Raw genomic sequence first — 14,738 nt, 5'->3', positions numbered from 1 at the left:
CAGCAAAGAGGGCTCTGGGGTTTGGTAGGTTGGTTCATGGTGCACTGGTGATGAGCATCCATAGCAGTTGGATAGGGTCATCTCCTCCATGTCCATGTGCTGTGCTTCATGTTGTGACTTGTTATCTCAGATGATCTAGTGGAAGGTGTCCCTTCCCATGGCAAGGGGTTGGAACTGGATGAGCTTTAAGGTCCCTTCAATCCAAACCATTCTAGGATTCTGTGTTATGTCTTTTGTGGTTAAACTGTACGGCATTAATGTGTGTGCTGTAGCTCTGGTGGAGCTTGTTGCTGTTCCATCCCGCGGAGAAAGATGCAGTATTGATTCTGTGTGTTTAGTATGATCTCATGACCTAGCAGTTAACTTGCTCCTCTGAATAGAGCATTGCTAGAGCAGTGTGGGGCTTGCCTGGCATTGGCAGGGTCTTGGCACCAGGGTTGGAAAGGGAGGGAAGATGGAGTGGCTGTATGGGCTGGAAAAGATGCTTTTGCTTTCCGGAAACGTTTGGGCTTTTCATTTTGTTGTCAAAACTGAGAATTTCATTTGCAAGCAGCAAGCTGGTTATTCACTTCAAGGCAGTCAGGGATGGGTTTCAGCATAAGGGGCGTCATTGAGGAGGTGAAACGCTGAAGGTCCAAGTGTGCCAAGCGCTCAGGGATGTACTGGTTTTATCATCTGTTAAACAGTTTTCCAGTGGAACGTGTTCCCTTGGAAAACCTCTGGCCAGCTGTAGAAAGACTTGATGGCTGAGTCGACACAGAAGATGGGGCTGCCAGAGAAGCCCCATTTCAACCCCATAGGAAGTGTTGTTAGAAATACCAGCGGAGAAGTTGGGAATGTGGGAAAGGCAGATGGTCCTCGTGCTGAAGGACCTGTGGTCTCCGTGTGGTGCTGTGGACAAACCCTGTGCCAGGAGCTTGTGGCCTGTTTGAGGAGGAGTAGAGGAGAAAAGCAAAAGGAGCCGTTTGGACCCAGCGGACTGCTCCAGCCGCTGGCTTGGCTTCGGCTGAGGGTTTGCTTTCCCATCCTGCACGAGCCCTTTGCGCAGCAGTCTGGCTGTAGCATGATGTATGGCCATTTCCCAGCGAGATGACTTATGGCTCTAATGTGTGGGATGGCTGGCTCATGGGAGGCTCCAAAATTATCCATGCCATAGCTGGAAAGAAGCAGAACCAGCTTTCTACAGAAGGCATCAGCACTTTTAGGAATCAAACCAGAATGTTTCTGATTTTCATGGCAGCGGCAAAGTCTTCAAAGGGAAAAGATATGAAGAATGAGCTTTTTTCCTGATAAATTCCTAGGATTATATGTAATTTTTTCTGCTCAGTTTTCTATGGCCTGTTCTCGATTGGTGTCTTTTGCATGAATCTTTACTTTTCTATCTATTAGCCATAAATACACCCTTACTGCTGCTACCAAGTGGTTGTTCCGCTGCAATTTAAGGGAAGGATTTTACCTTCTGGTAGTCACTTAGCACACATACGTGCACATGGAGGAACTGCGGAATTTGGTAGCAGCAAAATGTGATGCTAGTGTGACTTACAATGCAACCCTTTAATTCAGAGATACTCTAAACATCATCTTTGATGTATCATTTGAGATGGTGAAGCCAAGCACAGTAGAGCTTATGGAAAGTGCTTATATCGAGGGTTTGGAGCAGTCACTTCACTTTTCATTTTCCATCTCAGTAAAACTTTGAAAAGAAATATTTAACACCGATGTGCTCACATCTCTGAGTATTCTTGTGCTGATGTGGGTCAATCGATGGATTCTGGATTCTTTAGAAGTTGGCTGTAGGCATTGACAGGGCTTCATCTTGCTGTGACCAGAGAAGCAAAGCAGTAAGAGTTATTTGTCAATTCTTTGCTTGGAAGCTTTAATTCCTTAGCTGTGATAGCTGATGCAGCAACAAGTTCAGGTCGGATTAAGTGAGGTTTGTATTTGGTTTGTGGGCAAAAATAGGTTTTAAGTGTAATGAAAAATACAAAACAAACCCACAATTTCTTATATTTTTTTCTTTTTAAATAAGCAGAAGGAGCTTTTCCTCCCTTTGCTCATGCTCTCTGCAGTAAATACCTCTGTTCTCCCCAGGAGGCAGGATTGATGTTGGAGCAGGAGAGGACTGACTCCAAAGCTGGATGCAGTACTCCACGTGGGGGCTCACCCAGAGCACAGGGGCAGAATCAGCTCCCTTGACCTGCTGCCACACTCCTCTGGATGCAGCCCAACATAATATTGGCTGTGAGCATGCATTGTCTGCTCATGGCCAATCTCTCATGTACCCCCAAGCCCTTCTCCTCAGGGCTACTTTCAAACTTCTCCTGTTTCAGCTAGGCTTAAATTACTCAGATTTTAATACCAGGGTTGTTCAGCAGGTTTTACCTTCTGCTTCAGGATCCTGCTTCACTGAGAGAAGACTTTGGCTAAACCCGTGTTATGGGTTGAAATGTGGTTTGCAGTGCAGTGTTCCGGAAACGTCCTTTGAGAGGTCACTGCAGTCCTTTAGCCGTCAGCCAGCTTCTTCCGTCTGCTCCCTCGTGTCAGGGGATCCTCACTCCTTCCCTGTTTCCAGGTTTATTTAGTTTAAATTGTTCCGTGCATTGTCAGGTAAATGGGAGGTGATAGAAATTGCCACCTTGAAGGGCAGAGCGGGTTGCAGGTGGGTCATCTGTCAGATGTCTTTGTGGTCTTTGGAGCCTACTGAGACCTGACATTGGATCGTCAGCACTCTGAAGACCTTCTTAGGTGTGGAGTTAGTTTTCTCTGGCAGCAGTTCTGCCTACTTTAGAAATTCATGACTAGTTGTCAGCTCTGCCCTGCACAGCGTGCATTTCCATTGTGATTCCTTTGCCTTAGAGTGGGGAGAAATTCTTTAACATGAAGGTGAAGAGCTGCTGTGAACCACAACAGGATGTTGGTGGGGATAGAGGGGTGGATGGGTGTTCCTGTGAAGGGTGTTGGTGGTAGCAAGGGCATTCTGGCCTGGGGAACCTGCTCGAACGGGCTTCTGACTCAACTGGTGATGGGTGAGAACCTCCCTGTGCTTTCTCCGCATGCCAGCCCCAGTGCAGCTGCGAAGGAGAAGACCCTGCTCGGACCTCCTGAGTGCCCCAACACTTCTGGTCTTAACTGCACGTTACACCAAAGGACCGGTTGCTTGCTGAGCTTTGGGCTATGTGCTTGGTGAAGTGGCCTGCTCCCCTGAAACCTGGCCGTAACAGGAGACCTATAGATACAGAATCCTACAATGGTTTGGGTTGGAAGAGACCTTAAAGCTCATCCAGCTCCAACCTCCTGCCAGGGGCAGGGACACCTTCCACTAGAGCAGGTTGCTCCAAGCCCCTGTGTCCAACCTGGCCTTGAACACTGCCAGGGATGGGGCAGCCACAGCTTCTCTGGGCACCCTGTGCCAGCGCCTCAGCACCCTCACAGGGAAGAGCTTCTGCCTCAGAGCTCCTTTCAGTCTCCCCTCTGGCAGGTTAAAGCCATTCCCCCTTGTCCTGCTTCTCCCAAGCTGCACTGTCTGGTTCTCTGGTTCAGAAATGGCTCCCGCTGGTTGGTGTGACAGGGCACTGGCTTGCACAGGGGGATGGGAAAGGAGAGGCTCTCAACATAATCCAAATTGCATTGCCTTGGGCTTTGAAACGATGACAGAAAATTTTCCTCCTCACATTTGTTCTCATTTAGCTGCAGCATGTTCAACAGGATGTTTTTCAAGGAGGGTCTGGTCAATGCTGGCAAAGGAAAGTCTCTTGTTTCCCAAGCATCCTTATCACTTTGTCCTTGACAACGATGGGAACTTTCGGCGCGTTTCTTTGATTCAGAGACACTTATGAACATGCCTGCCCTTGCAGCAGCTCTGTGCTGCCTTTCCTGTGTGCTGAGTCACACAAGGCAGATAAAGCTTCCCCAAAACGTTGTTGGCTTTGCAGATGTTAGACCTGGGAAAGTTGGGTGGGAGGTGGAGGAGAGTTAATATCTAAGCTATGGACTGAGCAAATCTTGCAGTTCAAATACAGCACCTGCCATCACTTGGGAAAATGTATTTTGGTGTAGGATGAACAATAACATCTTGATATTATAAGCAACTTCACAAATCTGGAGAGTTTTGTCTGGAATAGAGCAGCTTTGGTGTGGTGATGCTGCCTAACTGCAGGAGTGGTGAACGATTTAGAGCCACAGGATAAAATGGAGGCTGCACATGCAGAGGAGCAGCTGATGGTTGCCCTCTGCCCTCCCTTCATGTGATGGTTTAGGCTGTGGGACATGAAGCAGGAGTTTGTATTTTAAGATCTTTTTTGTATTTTCAAAGTACAATGTTTTGTAGGTGCTGATACAATTTTACATAGGGATTTGCTGGAGATTACATTGCTTTTGGGCAGCCTTAAAATGCGTGCATCAGAGGGGTGATGCTTCAGTCTCCCAACTCTCTGGGAGATTAAAACCTCTGTGCTGCGCACACCTCTGAAGCACCTTTGTGCCTTCAGAACTTCTGATTATTTGATATTTGGGTTTTGTTATCCTTATGTATGATCAAACTGGTTTTATCTCTGTATCCAGCTACAGTGCTTGGCACTTGGTAAGGTTTGAGGATGCAAGCACCCTGCCCAGCTAACTCACCTTCCAACAGCTAACACCTTCTGGTGCAGGCAGGTGGGTTTTGGAGGAAACCGTCCCCTTTCAACTGCTGGTCTAAAGGCGATGGCCAGCTGGGAGGTAAAGTGCTCCTGAGAAGCTGCAAGAACTAATGGCACCTATTGGCACTACCCTTGCCAGCCCAAGGTTTTCTTCTAGTGTCGCAGGGAAGTTTTGGAAGTCCAAGAAATGCCCTTTTTTTGTGTCATCCCCTTTTTCCTAGAAGAGATATTTGGGAAGTTTCTTGTTTGAAGGAATACACTAAAGGTTAATTAATAAAGGCTCTGTCCTGTTGATGGGACTTCTTTTCTTTAACCCTTAACCAGCATTCAGACAGGGTTATGATGCATAAAAATGAACACAAAAATAGTGTCTCTTGCTCACTGAACACTGTGCTCTAACTTCTGCTTTTGCTTATAGTCTGTGAAACCTGAATGCTCCAGCAGTGCTGCTGCACAGGGATGCAGTGCTGGATCTGCTGGGGTGGCATGGCTGCTTTCCCCAGCCTGGTCCCAAAAGACAAACTAGATTTAGTAAGGCAGTGATCAGTAGTGGGGAAACTGCTAGAAGTGTAACCAGAGCAAGATGCCTTGCAGTAGCATTCAGGTTTTGGCCACTGTCCTCCTGATTTATCATACACAAAAGGAGCCGTTCCTACCTGCAGAGAAGAAGGCAGCTCAGAGGTGATGTTTTCATAGACTCAGCAAGAAGCCCTGGCTGCGTATTGCAAGAAAATTAGAGCATAACAGTCAGCAAGAAAGAAATTTGGTACCTGAATGTGGCTTTTAATTTTCAGTGTTAAAAAACCCCAACCCACCAACCACTCTTGGCACAAGCCTTTTACCTACTTTGATTTCCATGGCAAAATTAAAGCCATCAGTTGTATGAGGCTGAGGGTGGGTTGGCTTAAAATTTTCCTTTCTTTGTTAAAAATAGATGTAGGAGACATTTTGCTCCCTTTCCTTTCCACAGAAGATCATCTGGGCAGCAGGCAGAACTGCCATCTGTACAGCTCAGTAATGGAGCCAAGTTAGGACTTTAGAGTGGTTTGTGTTGGAAGTGACTTCAAAGCTCCTCCAGTTCCACCCCCCTGCCATGGGCAGGGACACCTTCCACTAGAGCAGGTTGCTCCAAGCCCGTGTCCAACCTGGCCTTGAACACTGCCAGGGATGGGGCACCCTCTGTGGTTGCTTGGTTGGGACTGCACCAAATGCTCTCTAAAGGATTTACAGAGATGGTGATTCTGAACTTGTTCTAATGACTATGCAATCGCCAAGCATTGAGATGCTGTGCTCCAGGGACTGAAATTGCAGGTTTCCTATAGCATACACACTAATTCTCTTACTTTGGCTAGTGTTTTGTAGCCTTTGTGGGTACCTAGACTGATCCTGTTATTTCAGGCTATATATTTTATTTCTGCTCTTGAAGTGGAGGAGTGCACTGCATCTGAAGTTGAGGTCTCTTGCATAGTATTTCCCAGGATTTGGACCTTGCAGCGCATGTGGAGCACTGGTCTGTCATACTGGAGGACAGAAGGATGCAGCTGGTTTCCATTTTGGAGCCTCCAGCAGGAGTGTGCTTGTTGAGCCATGATGCTGCGGGGCTCGGAGATTAATGCTCGTGTTTCTCTTTCCCCAGAGATCATCGATGACCTCAGTAACCTGGTGGAAAACACAGATGACAAGCTTCGCAACCAGACGCGGCACGTGAAAATGGTGGACAAGAAATCAACGTCCTGTGGTAATAAATGGCTTGAGCACAAATCCTGCCCTGTTATTAAATGAAATTAAATGAAAAGTAGCTTTAGCGCTCAAAGGCTGCATCCCCCAAGGGCAGCTTCTGTGGAGAGTGAGGAGAACCCACCTCTCCAAACAGCTGATACTGCCGGTTTGACTCACTGTGTTTGCTGCATGTTAATCCAGTTAATTTCCTTAAGCCATTTGACTCCAGTGTTGCACAATATTCCGATTGGAAATTGTAGAACTGTATGAAATGAGAGCACTACATGTTAATGAGCTTTAACAAAGCTTGCTAGCTACCAGCTCTCACAAACTGGTCATAGTGGGGAGTGATGCCGCAGGGGCAGTTCTGGTGGTGTCCTGCAGGAATGTGTTCTCAACCAAGAGGCATTCAGAGCCTGCCAGACATGAAATCACAGCTGGTGACTCTTCAAGCTGTGCGCAAGCTGGTCAAACTAAATTGTTGCCCCGTTCCATACAGCCAAAGAGAGGGTATTCATCTCAGGCGAGTGAATGCAGGATTCCTCTGTGGGATGAAGAGCTGGGGGGTTGATAGCAATGACTGTGGGTGATGGCAGAAAATGTCTTGATGTTGGGAGGATGACTGACTGAGGAGTGAAGTCCGTGGGAAGGTGGTGGTAATGAGACACTTGCAGCTACTGTGTGTCTGGTTCTGTGTCCGTGGCTCATTTTTGCCATACTAGAAGGCTCAAACTTCTGACAAGGGTGATTTATGCTCTAGAAATTTGACTTCTAGCCAGAAGTTCATGAAATTTGGAGAAGTTCATGTAGTTTAGGAGAGAAAGAAAGTTGAGGGCTAAGTTGGTCATGTGTCTCTTTTGGGCTGGTGGGGAGATTTTATTCTGTAGCGTGGTGATCCAGCAGCAAAAGCTACTGAGCTCTGGCTGGCAGTGAGACCTTTTTCAGGCAGTGACAATGTATGTCAGGGATTTATTTAGTTCTTCATCAGCAATAACTTTTTGAAAGCTTGGATGATAAAGGTTGATGAAAACTTGTGATGACTTATTCTTGTGAAAACCTGTGTGAAAACCTGTGACTTCATCCTCCTTCTTCTAGAGGATGAAGCTGCATTCCCAGAGTGTTTGTCTCTGATGTCTCTTGTAGCAACTACAGATAGAACTGAAGTTGTGGCTGCAGAGTTCGTGACCAAATTTTGAATTTTAGATCTTGAATATTGACTCAGGATGGATTTAATCTGAAAGTTAACACTTTGCACTTGTTAAAAAAAAGCACTCGCACTTGAATGCTGCAGAGTGCCCCTGTAGGCCTTTGGAGTATCCCCTTAATTCCTGTGCTTTCATTTTCTGCATGAGTACAGAGAAGCACAAAGTCAATCCTGTTTCATACAGGACAGCTTCTCTCTCCTTAGGTATTTCTACCCTCTTTTTAGGTTCTTCATGCAAATGCAGCCCCCAGACAATGTTGCTGGATAATGAGCCTGCCTCTTTAACTCTGAAGCCCATGCTGGCTGCTGGGGAATTTGAGAGGAGGAGGAGGAGGATGGGAGAGGCAAAGGCTGGGAGGATCCTGGCTGGATTCCTCGGGGGTGACCTCTCTCACCCTTTCCACATTGAAAAACATTTTTTCTGCAAGGGATGGTGAGAAGCTCTGTGCTCGGTGCCCGTTCCCTCTACTCCAATAGGTCTTCCTGTGTTTGCATAACAATTTGGGCATATGTAAACACTATATTGCCTCAGATAGCTGCTCTGTTCTGCCTGAGCATGAGGTTAAGAACAATAAAGCTGGAAAACACAGGCTTTAATGGCATTCTTCCCATCCCTTTTCCACCCTTATCGCTGGCACTGAAAGTTAACTTGTATATAAGATCAGAAAAAACCCTCTGTGTATGTACAATTATTCCTTGAGCAAAGCTAAGCAGTGGGAAAACTGGCACCTGCTAGTTAATCCCTCCCCCTCGTCCAATGTAGAATTTAAATCAATAAAATATTTAGTAACTCTTTGCTTTTGGCATGCTACTTTGGATTTAAACTGGGGTGAAGTGCTCAGTCTTCCCCCTTGCCCACCCTTTCCTTCCCCAGGATGCAGATATTTGCTTGGACCTCGTCTCTGCAGTATTCCAGCATGTGCCTGTTTCCATGTTTTTGCCTCATTTTTGAAATCAAAATGTCTTTTTATTTTTCTTTTTATTTTACTGGAGCCACTGGCTGTGGATACAAGTGAGCAGCCTGGTGTGAATAGTGCAATGATCACCCTTTTATGAGCAAGAATGCAACACATTGATGGGTGTGTCTTCCTTAGCAGCCAGTATAATAATCAAAGTATTGCTGATGAAGCCCAGTTTCAATCAATATTTCAACATCTTGCTCTCATGCAAACATTATTTCAAACTTTGGAGGTTGTCTCCAGTGCCTGGCGTGATTTATATTGCAGCCGTCCAGCCCTTAGTGCTACCTGCTCAGCACAGGCATCACTTGGTGCAGAACATTGCAGAGAGCAGTGCCCACACCTGTGGCTCTACTCAGTCCTGGCAGAAACCGTCAGATTGTTTCAGGTGAGTTGTTCCGTTAGCAGCTTATTCTCAAGGCTTATTTCTCCTGCTGACTCGAGCTGTTCACAATCCCACCCCTTGCTTCTGCCCAGTGAAGGCTGCCCTGGTTGGAACCCACCTCCCTTGGTGGCTCCAGGAAGCCCCAAACTGGGGTCAGTGGGAACTCCCAGCAGTTGCAGCGGAAGAATAATCATGGGATATGCTCAAATCTGATGCATTTGTGAAATTATTGTTGAAAATAATTGGTCATCTGCAGGCAAATGTTTGCACGCTGCTTGGCATTGTTTTATTTCTTTTCAGCATATGCTGGGCATTTGTGAGGGATGTTGGGTGTATGTATTTCTTAGACTTAAGAAAAAGGCTGAGGCCAGTTATCTGAGGCTCAGTGCCAGGACCTGTACTTGGGTCACAACAACCTCATGCAATGCTCCCGGCTTAGGGAAGAGTGGCTGGAAAGCTGCTTGATGGAAAAGGACCTGTGGGTGCTGATTGATGGAGCGGACCAGAAGCAGCTTGTGCTCAGGCAGCCAAGAAGCCACCAGCATCCTGGCCTGTCCCAGCACCAGTGTGGCAGCAGGGCCAGGGCAGTGACCGTCCCCCTGCACTGGGCACTGGTGAGGCTGCACCTTGAATCCTGTGTCAGTTCTGGGCCCTCACTGCAAGAGAGACATTGAGGAGTCTGCCAAAAGTCTGTAGTTCTTTCTTCCTGCAATTGACCTCATCCCAGAGGAGGAAGTCTGTCATTGTCCACAGCTACATCCTGGCTTACCTGGATGGTGCTTTTTGGTAACTTTCCCACATCCTTGAGTTTTGTAGATTTGTATTTTTTTTTTTACCTAAAGACATAGGTAGTCAGCTCCCCGCAGAGAGGATGGTTAATCCAGGCTTTGGTTATGATAAGAGCATCCTGAAGAGTTTGTGTCTGAATGAAATACAGGGATTTTAGTAACAGAGGGCACAGCTGGGAGCCTGATTACCAGATGCGACATATGCAGAGGTGGCTGCAGCCAAGAACACAAATGTTCTTCAGGTCCTGTTAACCTGACTTGGGGACCATGGCTTGGGGGGGAGATCTGGGGGATCAGAGTGATCCTACTCCTGATCATAGAACCATAGAATCGTAGAATGGTTTCGGTTGGAAGGGACCCTAAAGATCATCATCACCTAAAATTCCAACTCCTTGCTATGGGCCTACCCAAATCACTCCGTTTGGTGACTCACCCATAGCTAAGGAGAAAGGCTGGTGTCCTGGGGAAGCAACACAGAAGGTTATGACTTTGTCATAGTAAAAACAAGCAAAAAAAGAGCAAACTCTTATTTCTAACAGATTTACCCATCTCCTTCCAAGCAGTGTGAAGGAAGCAGACCATGTCTTTGCAATTATTACTGTGTACATCCCTCTAACCTTCCAGACAAATGATGAAAATGAGAAGCAACCCCCTGCAGGGCCAGTAGCTGTGTCCTGGGAAATGAACACTTGCAGAGTGGTGGCTGAGCAAGTTTGTTTTTGTCTTTCTTTTTTTCCTATTCCACAAGATGGCATTGCAATCAAATCACCTTCACCAGCCCCAGGTAGCCCCCTTTGCCTTCTGATTCAGGTTTTGGGAGATGCTGAGTAAAGATAGTTTGTACCAGGTAGGATTTTTTCAACCTTAGCAAATGGCCAAAATGCCTGGATTAAAGACAAAGCTTTGCCAAACTTCTAATTGGGTTTTTAGGAAGATTTTAAACAGAATAGCTTGGATTATATAAGGATTCCTCTAGAAAATAATGATTCATGCAGGCTGAGGCCTTCTTCTGCCAGATTCTACAATCGCTCTGTTCTAAGTTACAGGGTTTTTGCCATGGATGTAATTTGGTTTATAAATTACGGGTGACAGTTACCCAGGTTTGTTCCTCTGACGTTTGCTGTGTGTTTAGATGAGCAAGTCCCCATCCATTTAGATTGTTCTCAGTGGAGAAGCGGGTGCAACATACCATTAGATCAACTTTTCCTGCAGTCTGACTCTTGGAGCAGTTACACCGATATTCCTCCCCGGTGTTGCTCTGACAACTGCACTGGCTCTGAGTTACCTGTCTCTGCTTCTATGGGATGAGTTTTCTTGGCCTGGCAAGTTACACATTTTCCTGATTTTTTTTTTTCCCCCTTCCTTTACTTTCTTCCACTTCAAGAAGTTACATGTTGAAAAGCTTGTTGTGAGCTGTTGCCCTGCGAGAAAGCTTTGAGAAGAAACTTCCGCAGAAGAACAATGAATCTGTTGGTTAAAGTGGGCTTGTCTCTTGTCTTCACAGATCGTGTGTCTTAAACACACGGGCACGTCCATCCTTCCCAGAGCAAAGCAGCCCAGGGAGGTGGCTGAGGCGATGAGCAGAAGACAAAGTTTCATCTGTGCTTTTCTATCTGCTCATTCCCTTCTCCTGCAGCCCTCACTTGCTGCCAGCCAGCCTATCAGGGAATGCCAAGAGTCCAACGGATCTTGCTACAGGATCTGAAAGAAATGCTACAGAGGGAGACTGAGATGAGCTCTTAGGCAGAAGTTCTTCCCTGTGAGGGTGCTGAGGTGCTGGCACAGGGTGCCCAGAGAAGCTGTGGCTGCCCCATCCCTGGCAGTGTTCAAGGCCAGGTTGGACACAGGGGCTTGGAGCAACCTGCTCTAGTGGAAGGTGTCCCTGCCTGTGGCAGGGGGTTGGAGCTGGATAAGCTTTAAGTTCCCTTCCTTACCCATTACCCCAAATCAGTCTGTGATTCTATGATTTTGCTTTCCGCTAGTCTTGCTACCTTGTGCATCATCCTCCCTTGTGCTGTAGGTCTCATCTGAGCTCCCTGAAGTGTTATCTTCCTCTCACACAGCTCGTTTTCCTTCACCGTGAGGACACAGGTTAGATGCACCGGGGGAAGCAGAGGTCTTCTGGAGGTGAGCCTGTTTTAGGGAGGAACTGATGGGTTTGCAGCCCTGCTGTGTGTGTGCTGCCATGCTCTTCCTCCCACCTTGCCCTACTGAATTCTGAGCCCGCTATCTAATTGAAGCTGAGATTAGTTGGAGATAGAGGTCACAAAGATAAGGAGTTACTGCATCTATTCTCGTTAGAGACCCAATTAAGGGCCCTGTTGACGGGGGGTGGGGGGGGTGGGAAGGCAGGATGAGCTCAAGTCTCATTAGACACCAGAGAAGCCTCAAAGCAGATTAGTTTAGGAACATAGTGGGAAATGTGGCTTCATTAATTTATGTTAATGGAACAACTTTTAAATGAACTGGTCCAGTAACTTCAGCACATTGCTCATCTAAGTTCATTTGTTGTCTTGCCATCTTGTTTCCCCATAATATGAAACACTTTTCCTTAGTTTTGTTAGCTCTGAGTCCCTGAGGAGCAGGTGAGGAGCTCATGGGATGACTAACAGGGTGAAGAGACATCCCAATGTGTGCTTTCCGATTCAGCACATACAGACGGTCAGCCAGTGGTGTGAGATGATGCCTTTGCTGGTGGCAGATGCCCAGCAATCTGGTCCTCACTCCCCCAATGCCTTTGTGCCTTCTGGCCAGCTCGTGGCCTGTCTGTGCTGGCTCTTCCTCGCACACACTGTATTCAGAGGTTAAGTATTTGGCTTAAAATTGCTTATGCTGAGATGTTGAAATGGATTCAGCTGATGGGAGGGAGCGGACCGAAGTTGTCACGAACAGTTCTGGTGTTTTAAAAGGTGGTTTGGAGTGGTTTTATGTATTTTCTTGCAGGTGAGGAGCTTGGCGTTGGCTGGTGGTGTCAGCTCTGTGTGTGTTTAGCTGGAAAGTACAGAAAGAGCCTTCTGGGTCATAGGATCCCTTCAAGATAAATTTCTGAGAACAAGCTTGTTTTTTCCCCCCTATTACTCCCATTAGAAGACTGCAATGGTCATAAACTTATTCCAGCCTGGACTTGTCAGGGGTACTTCATGTTGCTCACGCGCAACCCTTGTTTTGGTGTCTTGAATAGATCTTTCCCCTCTTTTATTTCACTCCCCCAAACGTGTGTGTCTAGGAGATCACTCAGTGTTCCCTCCCAGCTTTTGTTTTGTGGGGTGAACAAGCATCTTTACGTATTTAATCTCCAGAATTAATCTCTCTGTTTTCTGATAAGCCTTTTCTTACACTTAGTCCTATTTAAACACTTTGGTTTTTTAAGCATGAGAACCAGCACCGCTGGAGCCTCCTTGTGATGGCCTGTCCATGGCTCTAGCTTTTCTCTGGATGCTGGGCAGATTTCAATTACACCATCTTGGTGCCTCAGTTTTGTTTTGAGCTGTTTGCTTGGGCCTTTCTCACTCTTCAACATTTTCCACCTGAGCTGATTTTCTGTCCTCCTCATAGCAAAAGCTATTGTTTGTCTGAAGTGTGTGGCTTCCTCTTCCATCCCATTGGATTTCAACCTTCCGCCATTTGTCTCTAAAGTTGCCCGTTATTTTCCTGTGTGCTGTCCCAGCTTTCGTCCGTGCTGATGCTGCTTTCCAACTTTGTGTCATCAGCAGATTTCATTAACACACTTGCTTTTTGTGCCAAGATCATTAATAAAAATAGTTAATAAGATCAGTCTCCTGACCATTCCTTGCGGAGCTCTGCTGGTGGCCTCCATCCATTCTGGCCCTTCTTTCAACACTGCTTCTCCTTTCACCAGGTTCCTGGCCTTGCAGTTCTGCTAATCCCCATCTTTTTCATTTAGGAGTTTCCCACGTGGCACTCCATCACAGACTGTGCTGAAGTCTGCATGGATGGGATCTATCATGCTTCCTTTGTCTAGAAAATTCATTATCTTCTCAGGCTAACCTGATTAGCTCTGTTTGGTCTGGTCTGCCTTCAGGACAGTCCAATTGTTTTCCACTCTGTTTACCATTTAGTTTCATGTTCTAATTAGTCTTTCTCGAGTTCACTGTGGAGCCTCCGTCCTGCTGGGGTTAGTCAACACGCTCATGGTTGCTCACGTCCCTTTTTCCCTTCTGTGGCACAGTTGTGCAGATGCTCTGGTTCCTCTCTGGTGCTGGACAGGTGGCTGCAGCTCAGTCCACCTGGTTTTGGCATACATATCCCAGCTAACATTGAGTTTAAATGGAAAAACCTTGGACCTCTGGGTGCATCAGTCCTCCTGGCTTCAAAACCAGCTTGCTTCGTTTAATGACAGTTCACTCTGCGGCACTGAGACCCTCCAGAACATCTACAGCCTTCTCCATCCTCCAGCCAAGACCTGGGTGGCAGATTCAACTCAAGTCTGGGTCTTCTGCATGTGGCCCACCTCTTCCTATGTGCCTTTTTCTGATTGTAGTGACCCCCACAGTATCTCCGTACATCGCTTTTGCGGATAGAAACACAAGTGAAATGGTTCACTTACTTAAAGCTGCACAGCAAGCCCAGAACCCTCCCATGTGCTGGGCTGATCCCCAGAGTAGGAGCAGCAGGTCAGGGAGGGGATTCTGCCCCTCTGCTGCGCCCTGGGGAGACCCCCCCTGCAGCTCTGATCCAGCTCTGGGGAACAGCACAGGAGGGATGTGGAGCTGCTGGAGTGAAGCCAGAGGAGGCCATGGAGCTGCTGCAAGGGCTGGAGCAGCTCTGCTCTGGAGCCAGGCTGAGAGAGCTGGGCTGGGTCAGCTGGAGAAGAGAAGGCTCCTGAAGGGGAGACCTTAGAGCAGCTCCAGTGCCTAAAGGGGCTCCAGGAAACCTGGAGAGGGGCTTTGGACAAGGGCCTGTAGGGACAGGCCAAGGGGAATGGCTTTTACCTGCCAGAGGGGAGATTGAGATGAGCTCTGAGGCAGAAGCTCTTCCCTGTGAGGGTGCTGAGGTGCTGGCACAGGGTGCCCAGAGAAGCTGTGA

The 14,738-nt window shown here is 47.2% G+C and overlaps 1 protein-coding gene across 1 annotated transcript in view; it reads left to right on the top strand.

The window, feature by feature from the left end:
- The window catches only part of STX8 (syntaxin 8), a 95,990-nt gene that overhangs the window by 56,483 nt on the left and 24,769 nt on the right, over positions 1 to 14,738 (top strand). The window contains exons 6-7 of the mRNA XM_010019553.1: positions 6,274 to 6,375; positions 8,658 to 8,726. Of these exons, the coding sequence (XP_010017855.1) occupies positions 6,274 to 6,375; positions 8,658 to 8,726 (171 nt within the window). The remainder of the gene's footprint in view (positions 1 to 6,273; positions 6,376 to 8,657; positions 8,727 to 14,738) is intronic.

Source organism: Nestor notabilis, unplaced genomic scaffold (genome assembly GCF_000696875.1).
Source record: "Nestor notabilis isolate BGI_N333 unplaced genomic scaffold, ASM69687v1 scaffold7468, whole genome shotgun sequence".
NCBI classification, from domain to species: Eukaryota; Metazoa; Chordata; class Aves; order Psittaciformes; family Psittacidae; genus Nestor; species Nestor notabilis.
This window is presented reverse-complemented; position numbering and strand designations above follow the sequence as displayed.